We start from the raw sequence: 14,017 nt of genomic DNA on the forward strand, positions 1-14,017 counted from the left end.
AAAAAGGCGATTGTTTCATTGGACAACGTGTCGTCCAATGAGAATGGACATCAGTGAGGGATGCGGAAATGACGTATTTTGTTTACATGCGTACTTGAGGAGTGATCTTTTACAGACGTAAAAACACAAAACCTTATTTCTATTATAAATACTATCGCAAACAAGTATGAATAATCCACCGTGGCCCAATGGTAAGAAGGTTGTTCACTTGGATTTGAAAGGTGCACCTCCGAAAGTGGAATACATTTACCAGGTAAGATGTCGCATGCAAATGGCTCTGTGTAAAAACCCTTATCAGATTTGCCCTTTCGTCTTCACCCTGCAGCTGATAGAATGCTTTTCGAGGCTGGGTGCAGATGGCCTGCTTGTCGAATATGAGGACATGTTTCCTTATGAGGGAGAGCTGACACTATTGCAAGCCACAGCACAACCTGCATACAGGTTCGACTGGATAATGGCATTTATTTTGCATGTTAAGATCATTTATGAATGTGGGGGTCACTCTTGTTTGCAGCCGAGATCAGATATTATCCATACAGAAAGTTGCAAAATCTAAAGGTATGGAGATCATCCCACTTGTGCAGACCTTTGGCCATATGGAGGTATGACAGATTTTGTATTGTAATCCAGACTGTAGATAATTTGCTTCTTTTTTTTCCCCTATGATGTAGTTTGTGTTGAAGCATAGGCCCATGTGGAACCTGAGAGAGCTGTCAAACTGTGTGGGCACCCTCAATCCCCATAAGGAAGAAGGATTTAAGATTGTGGTGGAAATGCTGAGCCAGGTGGTGAAGCTCCATCCAGGTCTAAAGACACTGCATATAGGTGCAGATGAGGTAATGTAAACATCATATTCTTTTGTTTGTCTTTAGGTTTTGGCAATTAGGCCCATGTTCCCTTTTAACTTAAGGTGTACATGTTGGGTGAGGGTGAGCTTTCAAAAGTCTGGTTGGCTTCACCCGGACGCACCGTGGAACAGCTATTCTTGAGTCACGTCGCATCTGTGGTCAAGTACATCAAGGAAACGTGGCCTCATATGACCATCATCATGTGGGATGATATGATGAGGGATATGAGTCAGGACACGTTGAAAGGTTGGTAGGAATTTATTGTATATAGAATAGAATTGAACATATCTCTTCTGCTCTTCTTGACACAGCTAGTGGTATTGTAGGACTCGTCCAACCAATGTTGTGGGATTACACCCCTAATCTGGATGTGAAGAAAACCGGTATGAACTGTGCCACACTTGGTCCAACTCAACAATCGGTATTGTTTGTTTGTGACTATTATTAGGCCGTCGGAACAAAGTATTTAACAATGGATCTTCAACTTTCTTGACTAGTGTCACTGCTGGAGAAGTACTCCAGTGCCGGTATGCAAGATATATGGGCGGCCAGCTCCTTTAAAGGTTCCACCAGCGTTTACACCAATGTACCCAGCACACAGAGACATGTCGATAACCATTTGCAATGGTTAAAAGTGGCTGCGTCGATGCCCGCTGGTTTAAACGTTAGGGGTATTGCCATGACAGGCTGGCAAAGGTAGGATTTTTTTTTTTTTATAGCCTACCACCATTAGGTACCCAAAACCTCAGTTGTGTTTTCCTAATGTCAGGTATGACCACCTCTCCGTGTTGTGTGAGCTCATGCCTGTGGGTCTTCCGTCACTAGCAGCCTGTCTCCAGACACTCATCCATGGCCAGTTTAGTCCTGAAGTTCAAAACAAAGCCATTAAAATGTTGGGTATCGCTTCTGTGGAGGTAGAAGCCATGGGAAGGTGAGGTCCCTAACTTTGGTTTTATCAAAAGACTCCCACGTTGATTCTCATTTTGCCTCGTGTCACGTTTAAGTACGTTTGAGGATGCCACCCTGTTCCCGGGAAGGAGACTAGCAGAGTCAATTGTGGATCTGGACTCGCTTCTTTGCCTTGAGGATCTAAGGTCCTTTGAAAACAATATGTAAGTAAATACAAGATATTCGAAAGAAAATATTCGGCTTGACTTTGTCTTGGTGTGTAACCTTAGGTATGTACGAGGATGGTTCAGTCCTTACCACAGATCAAGGATAGCAAACCCTCTCATCATTGTGCAGATTCAGAGTCAAGCATCAATGTGAGCAAACACGTTACAATTTTGACATTATTTCTTGCCCGTGAAATATCTTCTGATCACTAATACTGCCATTTTGTCTCCTAAGGTATTTGGCTTTGTTGCAACAGAAGGTGGATGTCGTAAGAGAGGAGATGGTTAGTCTTTATCCAGATTCAACGGCACAAGAGTGGATAGATGAACATGTTAGCCCCGTGATGGCCCCCCTTCAGAGGATTTTAGATGACATCGCAACATGCACAGTGGAGATAGCTCCATAAAGTCATTTGCTAAGTGTTTTTGTAAATTGTATTTTAATAAAGACAATGTACAAGCACAATTGGGTTTTTGTGTCCAAAACATTCCATTAAACAGTCATATAAAAATGTAAAAAAACAAAATCCAACAGCAGGAAAAAAAAGATTTCAAGTTGTTTTAAGTAACTTGTTTGCTCCTTTGGACTTTAATACAGCCCTGATTCAGAATAAACACCTCTTTGGTTCACTAAAGAAATTCACGCATAATTTACTTTTGGTCACGGAGAGGCCTTTGGATTGACATAGAGAATAAATAGCAAACTGTTCAGTAGGAAGGCACATTCAATTTGTTTTAAGCTGAAAAAATGAAAGAAAATATCACATTCCCAAGCTACAATATAATAGTGGAATATTTTCTTATAAAGCCAATACTCTAATTTTGTATTTGCACGCAGAGTACATAAGGTTTGTAAGTGAGCATGAACATGCAGTAGAAGCATTATAGTTATCTGAGCCATTGTTTTCCCTTAGCAATGACATCATCTCAAACTTACTTTCAAATGAGATGAGGTCAAGGTTTTTCTTCTTCATCCTCGGATTGGCTGCTGTAATCCAAAAAATCAGCTTCCTCCTCTGCACACTCACTCATTTCTTTCTGCTCTTGCCGCTCCTCCATCCCCAAAAAGCGTTTGAGCAACGCAGCGACAGCCTCCACATCACTGACATGGGGGAAAAAAAAGTACAGCGTTAAATTCAATTGTCTTTTATGAAACTTTACACAATAACACACTTTCTCTACCTTCGCCCCCCAACTGTGGCACTCTGAGTCAGCGGGTAGGAGAAACCTGTCGCCAGACGCAACATCACCAGGTAGCCTTTTCCCAAATATCGGACTTTTTCTTCTTGGACACAGACATCCTGCAAATGCTTCAAGTCCAAAACAACTAAAGGATGGAGAAATTCTAAATGATATACTTTGTGCACTCTGGAGTGACTAGCTGTTCCTTACCTTTCTCTTGGCCCCTTTTCCATAGCGTCAGAACTAAAGTGTACAAGCTAATGTTCTTGAGGTGAATCAGATTCTTAGTTTTGTCAAAAACTGCCTCCTCCCACTCTTCCATGTTCTGAATGGCCACAAACAGACATCCGGTGACATAGAAAAGCTTCCACAAGATGCTATCTGTGTAGAAAACATGTCAAATAACTTAGTCATTCACAATATATTTACAAGTCAGGAAATGATGTAAAATTGAGATTTCACACCTGAGCTGTAGTAGGCTGCCGCCAACCCAACAGCTGCCATACCTGGAAAAAAAATTGAGTATTTTTTTTTTTTTACTGCGAACATTTATTAACCCAAACTATACAAATAAGAAAAATAAAATACCAATACAAAGAGACCAGGAACGGATGCCAGGGTCTCTCTTCAGGTGTAGCTTTGTCGAGCTGTGTTCCTCGACTACCATGTATCCCATCTAAACAGAGAAACCAAAACGTATCTTTATTAAATCTAGCGTTTCACCAGTAGATTGTTGCTAAAAACCTATTGGGTACATTTTGCATGCTATTTATTCTAACAATGCATGAATTTTTAGACGCCCATCTGTCAATTTTCTGTGAATGTGACTGTGAACGCCAGTGTATCAAAGCTAATCTTCATCATGTTTCTAGAAAACCAAATCTAATATTTAAATGATATCACTACGTTGAATGTGGCAGTACTCATTGTATGTTGACATTGTTTTCTCCCAAATGTAACCATTTTGAGGGTTGAAAATGTGCAGGAAGCAAAACAAGTCAACAAGATGCTGTTACTAGTAGTAGTAGTACGTAACTCCCTTTTATAATTCAAAGAATGCTAAACATCTTACCTTGAATGAATCGATATACGAGAGATTTCTCAATTTCTATTTTTATTCGAAATGAAAAGGTCCAGGATAATTGATGAGGAGATAAGGAAGTTCGACTCGTGTATTTTGTGGGCGACACTTCCTTCTTCGATGCGTGTGAGCTGATTGGATGGATTTGTTTCCGTTGGAATTCAAAATAAAATCCTTTATAAAAACAAAACGAGTACGCTAAAACAAATTTAAACTACATCTGTAATAATAACTATTAAAACATAATAATTAAAAAAAATAAACTAAAACAAAATAATAATCTTCCGGTCTGAGGGTTGCGTGCTGCGCATTCTGCGCATGCGCTGCTGCTGTACTGTTGTTCACCTCACCGGGTGCGACGATGTCAATAGATATGAATGGCTTCGGATTGAGAAATTTCCATTCCTTTAAAAACATTTATTATAAAATAACGCCTGAGTACTACACGGGTAACGCCGGCCGGTGATTGCTTATATACTGACCCGCCCTAACCGCCTCCCCAAGCCCTCAGCGGTGGTGCTATGCGTCTCTTCGTCGTTTTCTGGTGCTTTTAACAAAGTCTGAACTCGACCTTTTCCATAAAATAACCCGAGGTAAGTTTCTTAAATCTCAATGTCCTCCTCTCCAATCATTTTAATAAATGACCAAAAAAAATATACTGTATGTAAATTCGGGAGTATTGTGCAGTATACTTCATTCTCCTCTAAGTCTGTTGATCTTCATATACATTTGTTTTTGACTTGATTATATTTGTGTAATATGTATGTAATGAGTCATTTAACATGTTAATTTCAGGGTACTTCTGGAATGTTTATGATAAGCAGGCTGCTTGTTAAACATTATGGAAATTCTTCATGTAATTTACATTATTCTGGGAACATTTTACGTGGGACTTTTATATTTCTCGGAAAGTGCTGCCATCTAAATTTACTGCCCTCCATTTCTAGGTAACTGATGAACAAAATGTCTGAGCTCAGCATTGGGAAACGCAAGGAAAAGTGTGAAAACTGCACCAAGCAGGTGATTTCACTTGGATTTCTCTTGTACATGAATAAAAGTAGATCATTGATTATTTTCTAAACCTTGATCGGTCGCTCGACACACAGTGCAACAAGAAACAGAGCGATGGCGATGTCAGCTCACACCAAAATGGAGAGCAAGTCAATGGACAGGTAGAGTCTTATTTCTAAGTACTTGAAAACACGCTGGGCTGTTGAAGATGATTAAAAAAAAAAAGACTTTTGTCTTCATTCCATCAGGAGAATAAGAGCTTACAGTTGTTGCTGAGTGCTTGTTTATCCTGCGATGGCTGTATGTCTGAGGAGGAGAGCCTGAAGATCTCTCAACAGAACTTGATGGAGATAGAGCGGGTTCTGGCTCTCAATGAGGTACACACACACCTCTGTAAGCTTTTGCATTTTTCTTGCATTTTGGTTAAGACCTATCTTTTTCCTCATCAGAAGTGTGACGTGACAAACCACAGAGTTCTGGTAGCGTCAGTGTGTCCACAATCGCTACCTTTTTTCGCCGTCAAGTTTGGCGTGGACATCGTTGAGGCCGCCGGTAAACTTTGCGGTTTTCTCAAGAGCCTTGGTAAGCTGATTGCTAACTCGACATTTGGAAATATACCCACAATGTGCATTTTAATTGTATTCAAACTTTATGTAGAAGTAGATGTTACTTGTCTTCTTACTTGCGCTTCCATAAAAACAGAGAGCCAATGGTGTGTGTGTGTGTTTTAGCCAACTTGCTATCTCTTTTCCATGCTAGGTGTGCAGTTTGTCTTTGATACCACTCTGGCAGCAGGATTTAGCATCATAGAGAGTCAAAAAGAGTTCATTCAGAGGTATCACAGGAGGCACCATGACTCCCATGCTTTGCCCATGTTCACCTCCTCCTGCCCAGGTAATCAAAAAAAAAAAAAAACGACGGTTGTTTGTGCTTATGCACCAAAAGTTGCATGTTTTGAACTCATGGCCACCTGGTGATAAAAATTCCATTCCGACCCGGCAGACCTAAATGTAATGTGAAGGTCTGCTGGGAACATCAGAGTGAGTTTTAACGCCCACCATTTCTTTTTTTTAGCAATACAGATAAGAGTGCAGTGCAGGGGTGATAGATAGATAGAGCGCTTATGTTCCACCACTCCCTTCTTCAGCAAAAAGTGAAAATAAACAAGTTGGAACATTCTCACAGTGCTCCATCCATTCATTCCCCTGTGCAAAATTTAGACAGCAAAAGTCTGGAACTATGGAAGAATAATAATAAATAATTGCACGTTTGTACTGATCTACAGGTTGGATTCGCTATTCCGAGCGTATCCTCGGGAGTTTGGTCACACCTCACATTTGCACAGCAAGGTCTCCGCAGCAAATTATGGGATGTCTAGTCAAAGATTACTTCTCCAAACAGCAAGTGAGTGCAATTGAGGTTGCCACAAAGCCTGATTCAACAAAATATCAAAATGTTTTCTCTTTTTTCCCCCCCACCTTTCTTTAAACAGAAACTAAATGCGGACAAATTGTACCATATAGTAGTGGCGCCTTGCTTTGACAAAAAACTGGAGGCTGTCCGAGAAGAGTTTTACAACAGTCTGCTGGAGAGCCGGGACGTGGACTGTGTCCTCACCTCAGGTTCAATACTCCTTATCTTTTACACGCTCAGCAGAGGTCATGCTGACAAATACCACCCCGCCCCTTTTCCTTCTCTGAACTCACAGTAGATTGTAGATAATAGTTGGAAAAAAATAATAATTGTCTATTTTAGATGCACATGTACTGAGAGATATTTTGTGTCATTTCAGGGGAAATTTACTACCTGATGCAACAGAAGAAGGTCTCAGCAGAGGATTTGGACTCTTTTCCATTAGATCACGTGTGAGTAGTTGACCCCTCCGGTCACGGGCACAATCATATCTTCGAAACGATGACTCTGCAGGAAACCAAAAATACAATCACTTTAGATTGATCAATACTTAGTACATAACACTGACCATTAATATTAAAAATCATCTTCAATCTCATTTTCAAATTTCCTATGACAGGATTGGAGAAAGTGGAGACCCGGCCCTGGTTCGACACGAAGGTCGCGGTTCTGAGGGTTTTCTGGAGCATGTGTTCAAGCATGCTGCTAAGGAGCTGTTTGGTCTAGATGTCCACGAGATCACATACAAAACCCTCAGGTGAGATGCGAAGACCAGAGTAGAGCAAAAGTCTTTCGTACCAAACAAACACACATGGGTTCTTATTTGTCTCCTGTAGGAACCGCGACTTTCAAGAGGTGATATTAGAACGAGACGGAGAAACGCTCTTGCAGTTTGCCGCCGTTTACGGCTTCAGGAACATCCAGACCTTGGTGCACCGCATGAGGAAGGGACGAGTACCTTACCAGCTGGTGGAGGTGCTGTCCTGCCCAGGAGGTAACTTCTAACTGAGCACTCACTAACACCTCCTTCAAATCATAAAACACAATGTGTTACTTTCAGGTTGCTTAAGCGGCCGCGGTCAAGCTGAGAATGAGACGGGTGGCGGTGTAGATAAACAACTAGTCCAGCAGATGGAAGAAGTCTACAGCAGCCTGCCTGTCACTCTCCCCGAGGTCAACCCCGCTTTGCAGACCCTTTATGAAGACTGGCTTCAGGGCCAGGATTCCCAGCCGGCATGCAAGTTACTACACACCCAGTACAGGAGTCAGAGTCGCACCCCCTTACAGCCACCTCACATGCAATGGTGAGGATGAGGGAACATGACTGGACACCATTCGATTGGTTCAGATTCTCTTCACATAAACTCTTACAACGATAAATTAAAGACCATCCAATACCTTGTAGCAAGTGAGCACAGGACTCACAAGATGTAGTTCTTCCATTTGTCCGCTGGAGGGCGGTGTGTGTCTGTGGAAACGAGGGATAAGTTCAAAAATACTTTCAAAGATGTGTTTAGGGAGGTGGCAAGTGCGATGTAGTTGCTGTTGCCAAGCAATAAGTCAACGAAAACCACTTTTAGGACTTTTGAAGTCAATGAACTGATTGGTACGTTCGTTGTCTTTGCTGAAAATATACAGCAGCAGAGTTACAAAGATAACTATGCAACTGATCACCTCATTCCATCAGTATTACGACAAACATTTTTTAACGTACTGTATAGGTTATTATTTTACAAAATCTGGGTTCAGCAACAAAAAAGAGATGTGATTGTTTTTTTGTCCTTTACATTGTACACTTTGTTATTCCATAAATACATTAGCACTGAATTATTTGCAGCAGCATTTTTTTGGGGTCCATTTAGTGAATATGTATATTTTCACTGTTAATAATCTTGAAAACAATTGCAGCACATTAGCTGATAAATCTTAAAATATAGCTTGTGTGTGATACGTATTTCCTCTTAAACCACAAAGCTCCATTCAAGCAACCGTGTTCACATCAAGTTCAGTCTGACTAGTTGGCTGTCTAGATTCTAGCAGTATCGACGTGAGGGACTCGTTAACTTGCCACGATCGCATGACAACCGAAACCCATAATTCATCATTTAAACAGAGAATGTGTTTCTGCAAAAATGAAAGTTGAAGTTATTGTGCTTACCAGGGTAGTGCAAGCACGGAAGGCGCAGTCCGGCACCGTAGTAGTCAGAAAGGGGCGTTCCTCGGTTCCGTTTGGCTACCAAGTTAATGAGCGTCTTTTATGCGTATTTGCTGTATTATCCAAACTAGTGTTGTATGCATGATGTGGGAGTGTCTTTTGTGCAGGTTGCCAAAGACGCGCTTTTTGGTGACCTGATTTGAACTTTCTCGGCTACCGTACACTTCCGCTTCAGTGAGCAGCTAGCTTCAGGTTGTTACCTTTTGGGCTTTCGAGTGAGTTATTCCAAGCTCTCGATTTGCTGTATGTATGTAAATGCATACATGTAAACAATGACATGAAAGGAGAATCATTGTTAGTCGTTAGGTCGGTGGAACTCGCTAGCTCTCGTGAAACAAGACGTGGAGCGTTAGCTAGCACGCCCGCAAGCAGCACTCACTCGGCTGTCAATCGATGGATTATCAAGGAAAGCGTTCGACTTGAACGTTGTTTTTCTGTTTTTTCATGTCCAACCTTGAAGACTGGAGGCTCCACGTCGGCTGCTGGTCGTCTGTCTGCATATCTCCAAAGGTAACTCCCCATTTTCCACGTAGCATTATGCCTCTGGTGACTAGCAAGGTGGACCTTGTCCCGTTGATTATTTGGGCCACAGTAAAAAGAAACAAAATAATTGCTCAACAGTCGTTAAAGTTACATGTCAATGTAAGAAGTATAGTTTTGAAAAATGTACTTGCCTTTTAACTTAAAAAGGATATTTTTGATCATAGTTGGCACTCGAGAAAAGTGAAAGTGTACCACTTTGTTCTTCAAATAATGACTTGAATTTAAAAATATATATAAATCTAAAAAAACAAATGTGTGTAAGTTATGTTAGTTGGTAGTGTTATGTGCTTGAGGAGCTGATGTGTGATGTCATATTGTCATGGCACACCAGGGAGAAGGTGAGCACATGCAAGCAGCTGACATCTCTCACAAAACCTAAGTGCCAGGTACTGCACAATATCTTCATCATCATCATCATCACACTCGTCTGGATGTGTTTTTTGATGACATTGATGCAAACCAAGTTAGTCAGAAAGATATTTAACTGACTTGGTTTGTGTCAGTGTCATGGAAAAACTTGTCCAAAGGTATGTGGTGGTACTGTGCAGTACCTGGCACTTCGGTTTTGTCCCAGTGAGAGATGTTTGCACTGTTTGCGTGTGCTCACCTTCCCCCTAGTGCCTGCCACGAGAAGTGAGTGACGTCATACCTGAGCTCATCAACCACTTAATCTGTTTCCATGCAGGCAGGGCCTTTTCAGACTGCTTTTCTATTCAATAAATTGTTCAAGTGGAATGCGAGTCTTTGTGATTTCTGAGCAAATTCGCTCATTTGAAGTCTTTCATGCATGCTTGGTGTTCACTGCATTGGCAAAGTACTGTTTGTAAACCTAAGTGTCCACACAAGTTTTCAGCCTTGAGGTGAGTGTCACTGCAACAGAGCCAAGTCTTTGCTGCTTCTCTCTGTCTCCACATAAGTCAAAGTGATGCAATTGTACAGTTGCAGTCACTTTGAGTCATGTGGAGACAGAGAGAAGCAGTCAAAAACTTGACTCTGTTCAGTGGCTGAAGGCAAACAAGCTGAAAAGAGCCTTCCAAAACCTAAGTGCCACTTTGCCCGCCTCCTAACTCCTCCCCAACTCAGCCTAGCCAATCACGGCTCTGCCAAAATTTGCATAACCACGGCCACTTTCTGACAGCCAATCAGAAAAAAAAGCATTTTGACCAATCAGATTGCTTCATTTCGACCACTTTGTAGCTAACCAATTGCAAAGCACCTCATTTGCATAACCACGCCCACATCTGACAGCCACTCAAAATGCAGCAGTTTGACCAATCAGATTGCTTCATTTCTAGGAAACCACGCCCACTTTAAATTTAACCAATTGCAAATCACATCATTTGCATAACCACGCCCGCTTCTGACAGCCAATCAGATTGCTTCATTTCTAGGAAACCACGACCACTTTCAAGCTAACCAATTGCAAAGCACCTCATTTGCATAACCACGCCCACTTTCTGACAGCCAATCAAAATGCAGCATTTTGACCAATCAGATTGCTTAATTTCTAGGAAACAACGCCCACTTTCAATCTAACCAATTGCAAAGCACCTCATTTGCATAACCACGCCCACTTTCCGACAGCCAATCAAAATGCAGCATTTTGCACATCTGACCAATCAGATTGCGTCATTTCTAGGAAACCACGCCCACTTTCAATCTAAACAAGCACGTCATTTGCATAACCACGCCCACTTTCTGACAGCCAATCAAAAGGCAACATTTTGCACATCTGACCAATCAGATTGCTTCATTTCTAGGAAACCACGCCCACTTTCAATCTAACCAATCGCTAAGCACCTCATTTGCATAACCACGCCCACTTTCGGACAGCCAATCAAAATGCAGCATTTTGCACATCTGACCAATCAGATTGCTTCATTTCTAGGAAACCACGCCCACTTTTTATCTAACCAATCGCAGAGTATCTCTTTTGCATATCCACGCCCACTTTTTTTACCAATCAGAGCATGTTCGTCTTCTGGCTCCACCCAGTTTGGGAGCTTTCAGCCAATCATAAAGCAGTATTCTAGTCAATCCCGCCCCTTTTCTCAAAAAAAATCACCAAAAAAACTTTTTGAAATTTTTCTAAAATGAAAATTGGAAAGAAAATAATTTTTAGTTAATTGTAAAAGTTTAAGATGTGAGGTTTGAAAATGAAGAGTGGAAAGTTTGTGTTATTTGGAATAAAGTTTTATTTTTTTTGCAGAGTAAACAATCACAACAAGTTGGATTGCAATCTTCTCTATGCAGAGTGGTGAAGTGGTGGGCCAGACGGACGAGTGGTGAGGTGGTCGGCCAGACAGACTAGCGGTGGAGTTGTTGGTCAGAAGGATAAGCGGTGGAGTGGTTGGCCAGTGGGACGAGTGTAACGCCATGCCTGGACCCAAGACAAAAAGAGATAGGTAAGTAAAAAGCTAAGTCAATGTTTTGTGCAGAAAAAGTTTTGACATGATACATACCAGTGGAGAAGTAGAGTTCATGACGAGTCGTGTAAGTTGCGTGACCAGAAAACTGATTTCGTTTCTTGCTGCATGAACCAGGAAGTCGATTTTGTTCCTTACTTCCTGTCAGAAAGAAAAAGAAATTATTGGAATAAAGGTTAGTGTGAAATGAGGAGCATTTAAAGTGCCTCACTTCTCAGGTTGCTGAGGCAGTAACAAGGAAACTGAAGTCCCGCTGGTCTGTAGCTTTGTTCTGGTCCTCGGCTTCCGCTGCGAGCAGGTGCTCAACACTGGACACAAAACAAATTCAAATTTTCAAACGGTTTAGCTAAAATGGTATTTACTTTCCTTCTCTTACCAGCAGTGGGCACTTCAGGCAGCACGGAACCAGATGAACGAGCTCAGAGTAGTAGTGGCTGAAGACAAAACAGTGGCAGGCTTTGCACTTTGTCGACCAGAATTTGTCACCTCTGCCTGGAAAGAAAAAGGAATATTGACACATCAGCTCCATTTGAGTTTACTGGTTTTATTTTTTAACTGTAGATTGGAAGCGGAGTTGTTAGAATGTTCATACTCTCCAGGGTGGATACCTGCACACAAGACAAACAAGGGACGCATTGATCTGCCATTTTGGCATGTTTGAGGAACTTCTGCATGGTTTTGAGGGCTTTTACCTTTGACAAGCAGGTGACAGAATTTCCAACTGCATCCTTACTGGAACGTGCTTTACAGGAAGAGGGAAGCATGAAAAAAAGCAGGTAAGTGATAAACATTGCCAAGTTTGTAATTAGTTGTCACCTGTCAGCAGGTTGATGATTCCACAGGTTTAAAACCTTGTAGATCCACACCAGCAGATTGATGCTGCAGAAACTAGGTCCTTTGGCAACACCTGATTGACAAAAGAAAGAACAGGCTGAAATGTTTGACATGTGTCAAACATTTGGACGCGTGCACGTTTCACCAGTGAGGAATGGAGGCCAGCGCCGGACTTCTCTCCAACCACAGCTCTCTGGTCTGAAAGACACGGTAACGTTACAACCATTCTGCTTTGACATTTTCAGCCTTACAAGCAAATTGAGCAAGAATAGACCTGCAAGTGTCTCATGAAGCCATGCGGGAACTGCAATGCAGCCATTTTGGATCCTGCAGACAAAAGAAAAAGAACAAATGTTTGCTTTAGCCAATTTGACAAGATGCTTTGCTAATAAAATATTTTTGCCATTTTGCAGTCAATCTGCTTCCTCTGCTCCAGATGCAGGCCTGTGGACAGAAATGAGAAGACAGTTAAAAGCAGTTGATTGAATGAGTCGACTTTAAAACTCACAGAAAGTCAGTCGGCCATGATGGGCTCGTTTTAAGGGTTTGCACCTGCAGACAGAAAGTAGAAAATTAACACGAATGCAGCGAAATACCTGTTTCAGTAATTCTCTGGTGAATATATGCAAACGCTGCTAGGTCTACTTACCTTCGGCCAAACGGCGCTGTCGTCCAGACGTTGCTAAATGTTTGTGCAAAAATTGTGTTAGTCATCTTTCCACACGGTGCGTGCTTTAGTTTTCGAAATGTACATTTACTTACCCGCCGTTCAAAGCTTTAGTTATATCGTTGCACCTAAATGCACGCCAAAGAAATGAGTTTTGGTGGTCGTTGAAGATGCTAACTGCTAACGCTAGCTTCTGCAAACTTTTTAGCTTGCAAGTTGGGAACACTCCCAAAGTGCAACTTGACGCTGAAAGAGAGAAAAAGCAGTTAGTTTCAAAAGATGAACACATATTGAACACATATTCACCTTGTCAGTTCTGGAACGGAGTGCGGCTGGCGTAGCAGGTGGACCAGAGCAGCGTGGCGCTCGCTGTCAGAGAGTGAAAGACTGACAGTCGCGTTCCTGACGCTTTTTATACTCTTTTTGTGATGACGTCATCAAAAGAAGAAAAAAAAAAGTAAAAAAAGAAACCTTTCGAACGCTGGCGCTCAACAGAAAAGCGAGCGAGAAACAGTAAAGTGAAGTGTCTTGGAGGGATCGGGTCTCGAACCAGCATTGCAATCTTCGGAGGCAAAGGTGTCAACCACTCGACCATAGCCTGTGAGGTCAAATGCAGAGTTTTTCCTCAAATATCACAAACAATAAAGGTATCTTCAGGAAAAGTTTAGAAACATCTTTATCT

General features: G+C 41.7%; 3 protein-coding genes and 1 long non-coding RNA gene across 9 annotated transcripts; 2 read left to right on the top strand and 2 right to left on the bottom strand.

The window, feature by feature from the left end:
• Window positions 1-57: 57 nt before the first annotated feature.
• Window positions 58-2,429, top strand: hexd (hexosaminidase d). The gene is made up of 11 exons (XM_061304846.1): window positions 58-253; window positions 326-441; window positions 515-602; window positions 672-836; window positions 911-1,094; window positions 1,160-1,231; window positions 1,346-1,544; window positions 1,618-1,779; window positions 1,853-1,960; window positions 2,027-2,113; window positions 2,199-2,429. The coding sequence occupies exons 1-11, from the start codon at window positions 167-169 to the stop codon at window positions 2,368-2,370; spliced, it is 1,440 nt and encodes a 479-aa protein (XP_061160830.1). The 5' UTR covers window positions 58-166; the 3' UTR covers window positions 2,371-2,429.
• LOC133171454 (cytochrome b-245 chaperone 1 homolog) lies at window positions 2,385-4,379 on the bottom strand. The gene is made up of 6 exons (XM_061304855.1): window positions 4,218-4,379; window positions 3,734-3,821; window positions 3,610-3,651; window positions 3,356-3,526; window positions 3,146-3,290; window positions 2,385-3,065 (listed from the first exon to the last, which is right to left on the bottom strand). Exons 2-6 carry the CDS (start codon window positions 3,819-3,821, stop codon window positions 2,918-2,920), a joined length of 594 nt encoding a protein of 197 aa, XP_061160839.1. The 5' UTR covers window positions 4,218-4,379; the 3' UTR covers window positions 2,385-2,917.
• Window positions 4,380-4,588: 209 nt separating this feature from the next.
• Window positions 4,589-8,960, bottom strand: LOC133171455 (uncharacterized). The gene is made up of 3 exons (XR_009718791.1): window positions 8,809-8,960; window positions 8,049-8,118; window positions 4,589-7,157 (listed from the first exon to the last, which is right to left on the bottom strand). It is a non-coding gene; the product is annotated as an uncharacterized LOC133171455 (long non-coding RNA).
• Window positions 4,682-13,076, top strand: narf (nuclear prelamin A recognition factor). Of its 6 annotated transcripts, none has more exons than XM_061304853.1 (17): window positions 4,682-4,819; window positions 5,174-5,246; window positions 5,333-5,398; window positions 5,486-5,614; window positions 5,687-5,819; window positions 5,997-6,131; window positions 6,523-6,641; window positions 6,730-6,859; window positions 7,030-7,102; window positions 7,270-7,407; window positions 7,487-7,644; window positions 7,711-9,080; window positions 9,326-9,375; window positions 11,662-11,813; window positions 12,053-12,132; window positions 12,214-12,610; window positions 12,661-13,076. In XM_061304853.1, exons 2-12 carry the CDS (start codon window positions 5,181-5,183, stop codon window positions 7,956-7,958), a joined length of 1,395 nt encoding a protein of 464 aa, XP_061160837.1. In that variant the 5' UTR covers window positions 4,682-4,819; window positions 5,174-5,180; the 3' UTR covers window positions 7,959-9,080; window positions 9,326-9,375; window positions 11,662-11,813; window positions 12,053-12,132; window positions 12,214-12,610; window positions 12,661-13,076. The 6 variants fall into 6 exon arrangements, with proteins under 6 accessions (XP_061160837.1, XP_061160834.1, XP_061160835.1 ...); XM_061304850.1 differs by having other exon boundaries at window positions 12,677-13,076; XM_061304851.1 differs by having other exon boundaries at window positions 12,693-13,076.
• Window positions 13,077-14,017: the final 941 nt, after the last annotated feature.

Source organism: Syngnathus typhle, linkage group LG18 (assembly GCF_033458585.1).
Source record: "Syngnathus typhle isolate RoL2023-S1 ecotype Sweden linkage group LG18, RoL_Styp_1.0, whole genome shotgun sequence".
Lineage (NCBI taxonomy): Eukaryota > Metazoa > Chordata > Actinopteri > Syngnathiformes > Syngnathidae > Syngnathus > Syngnathus typhle.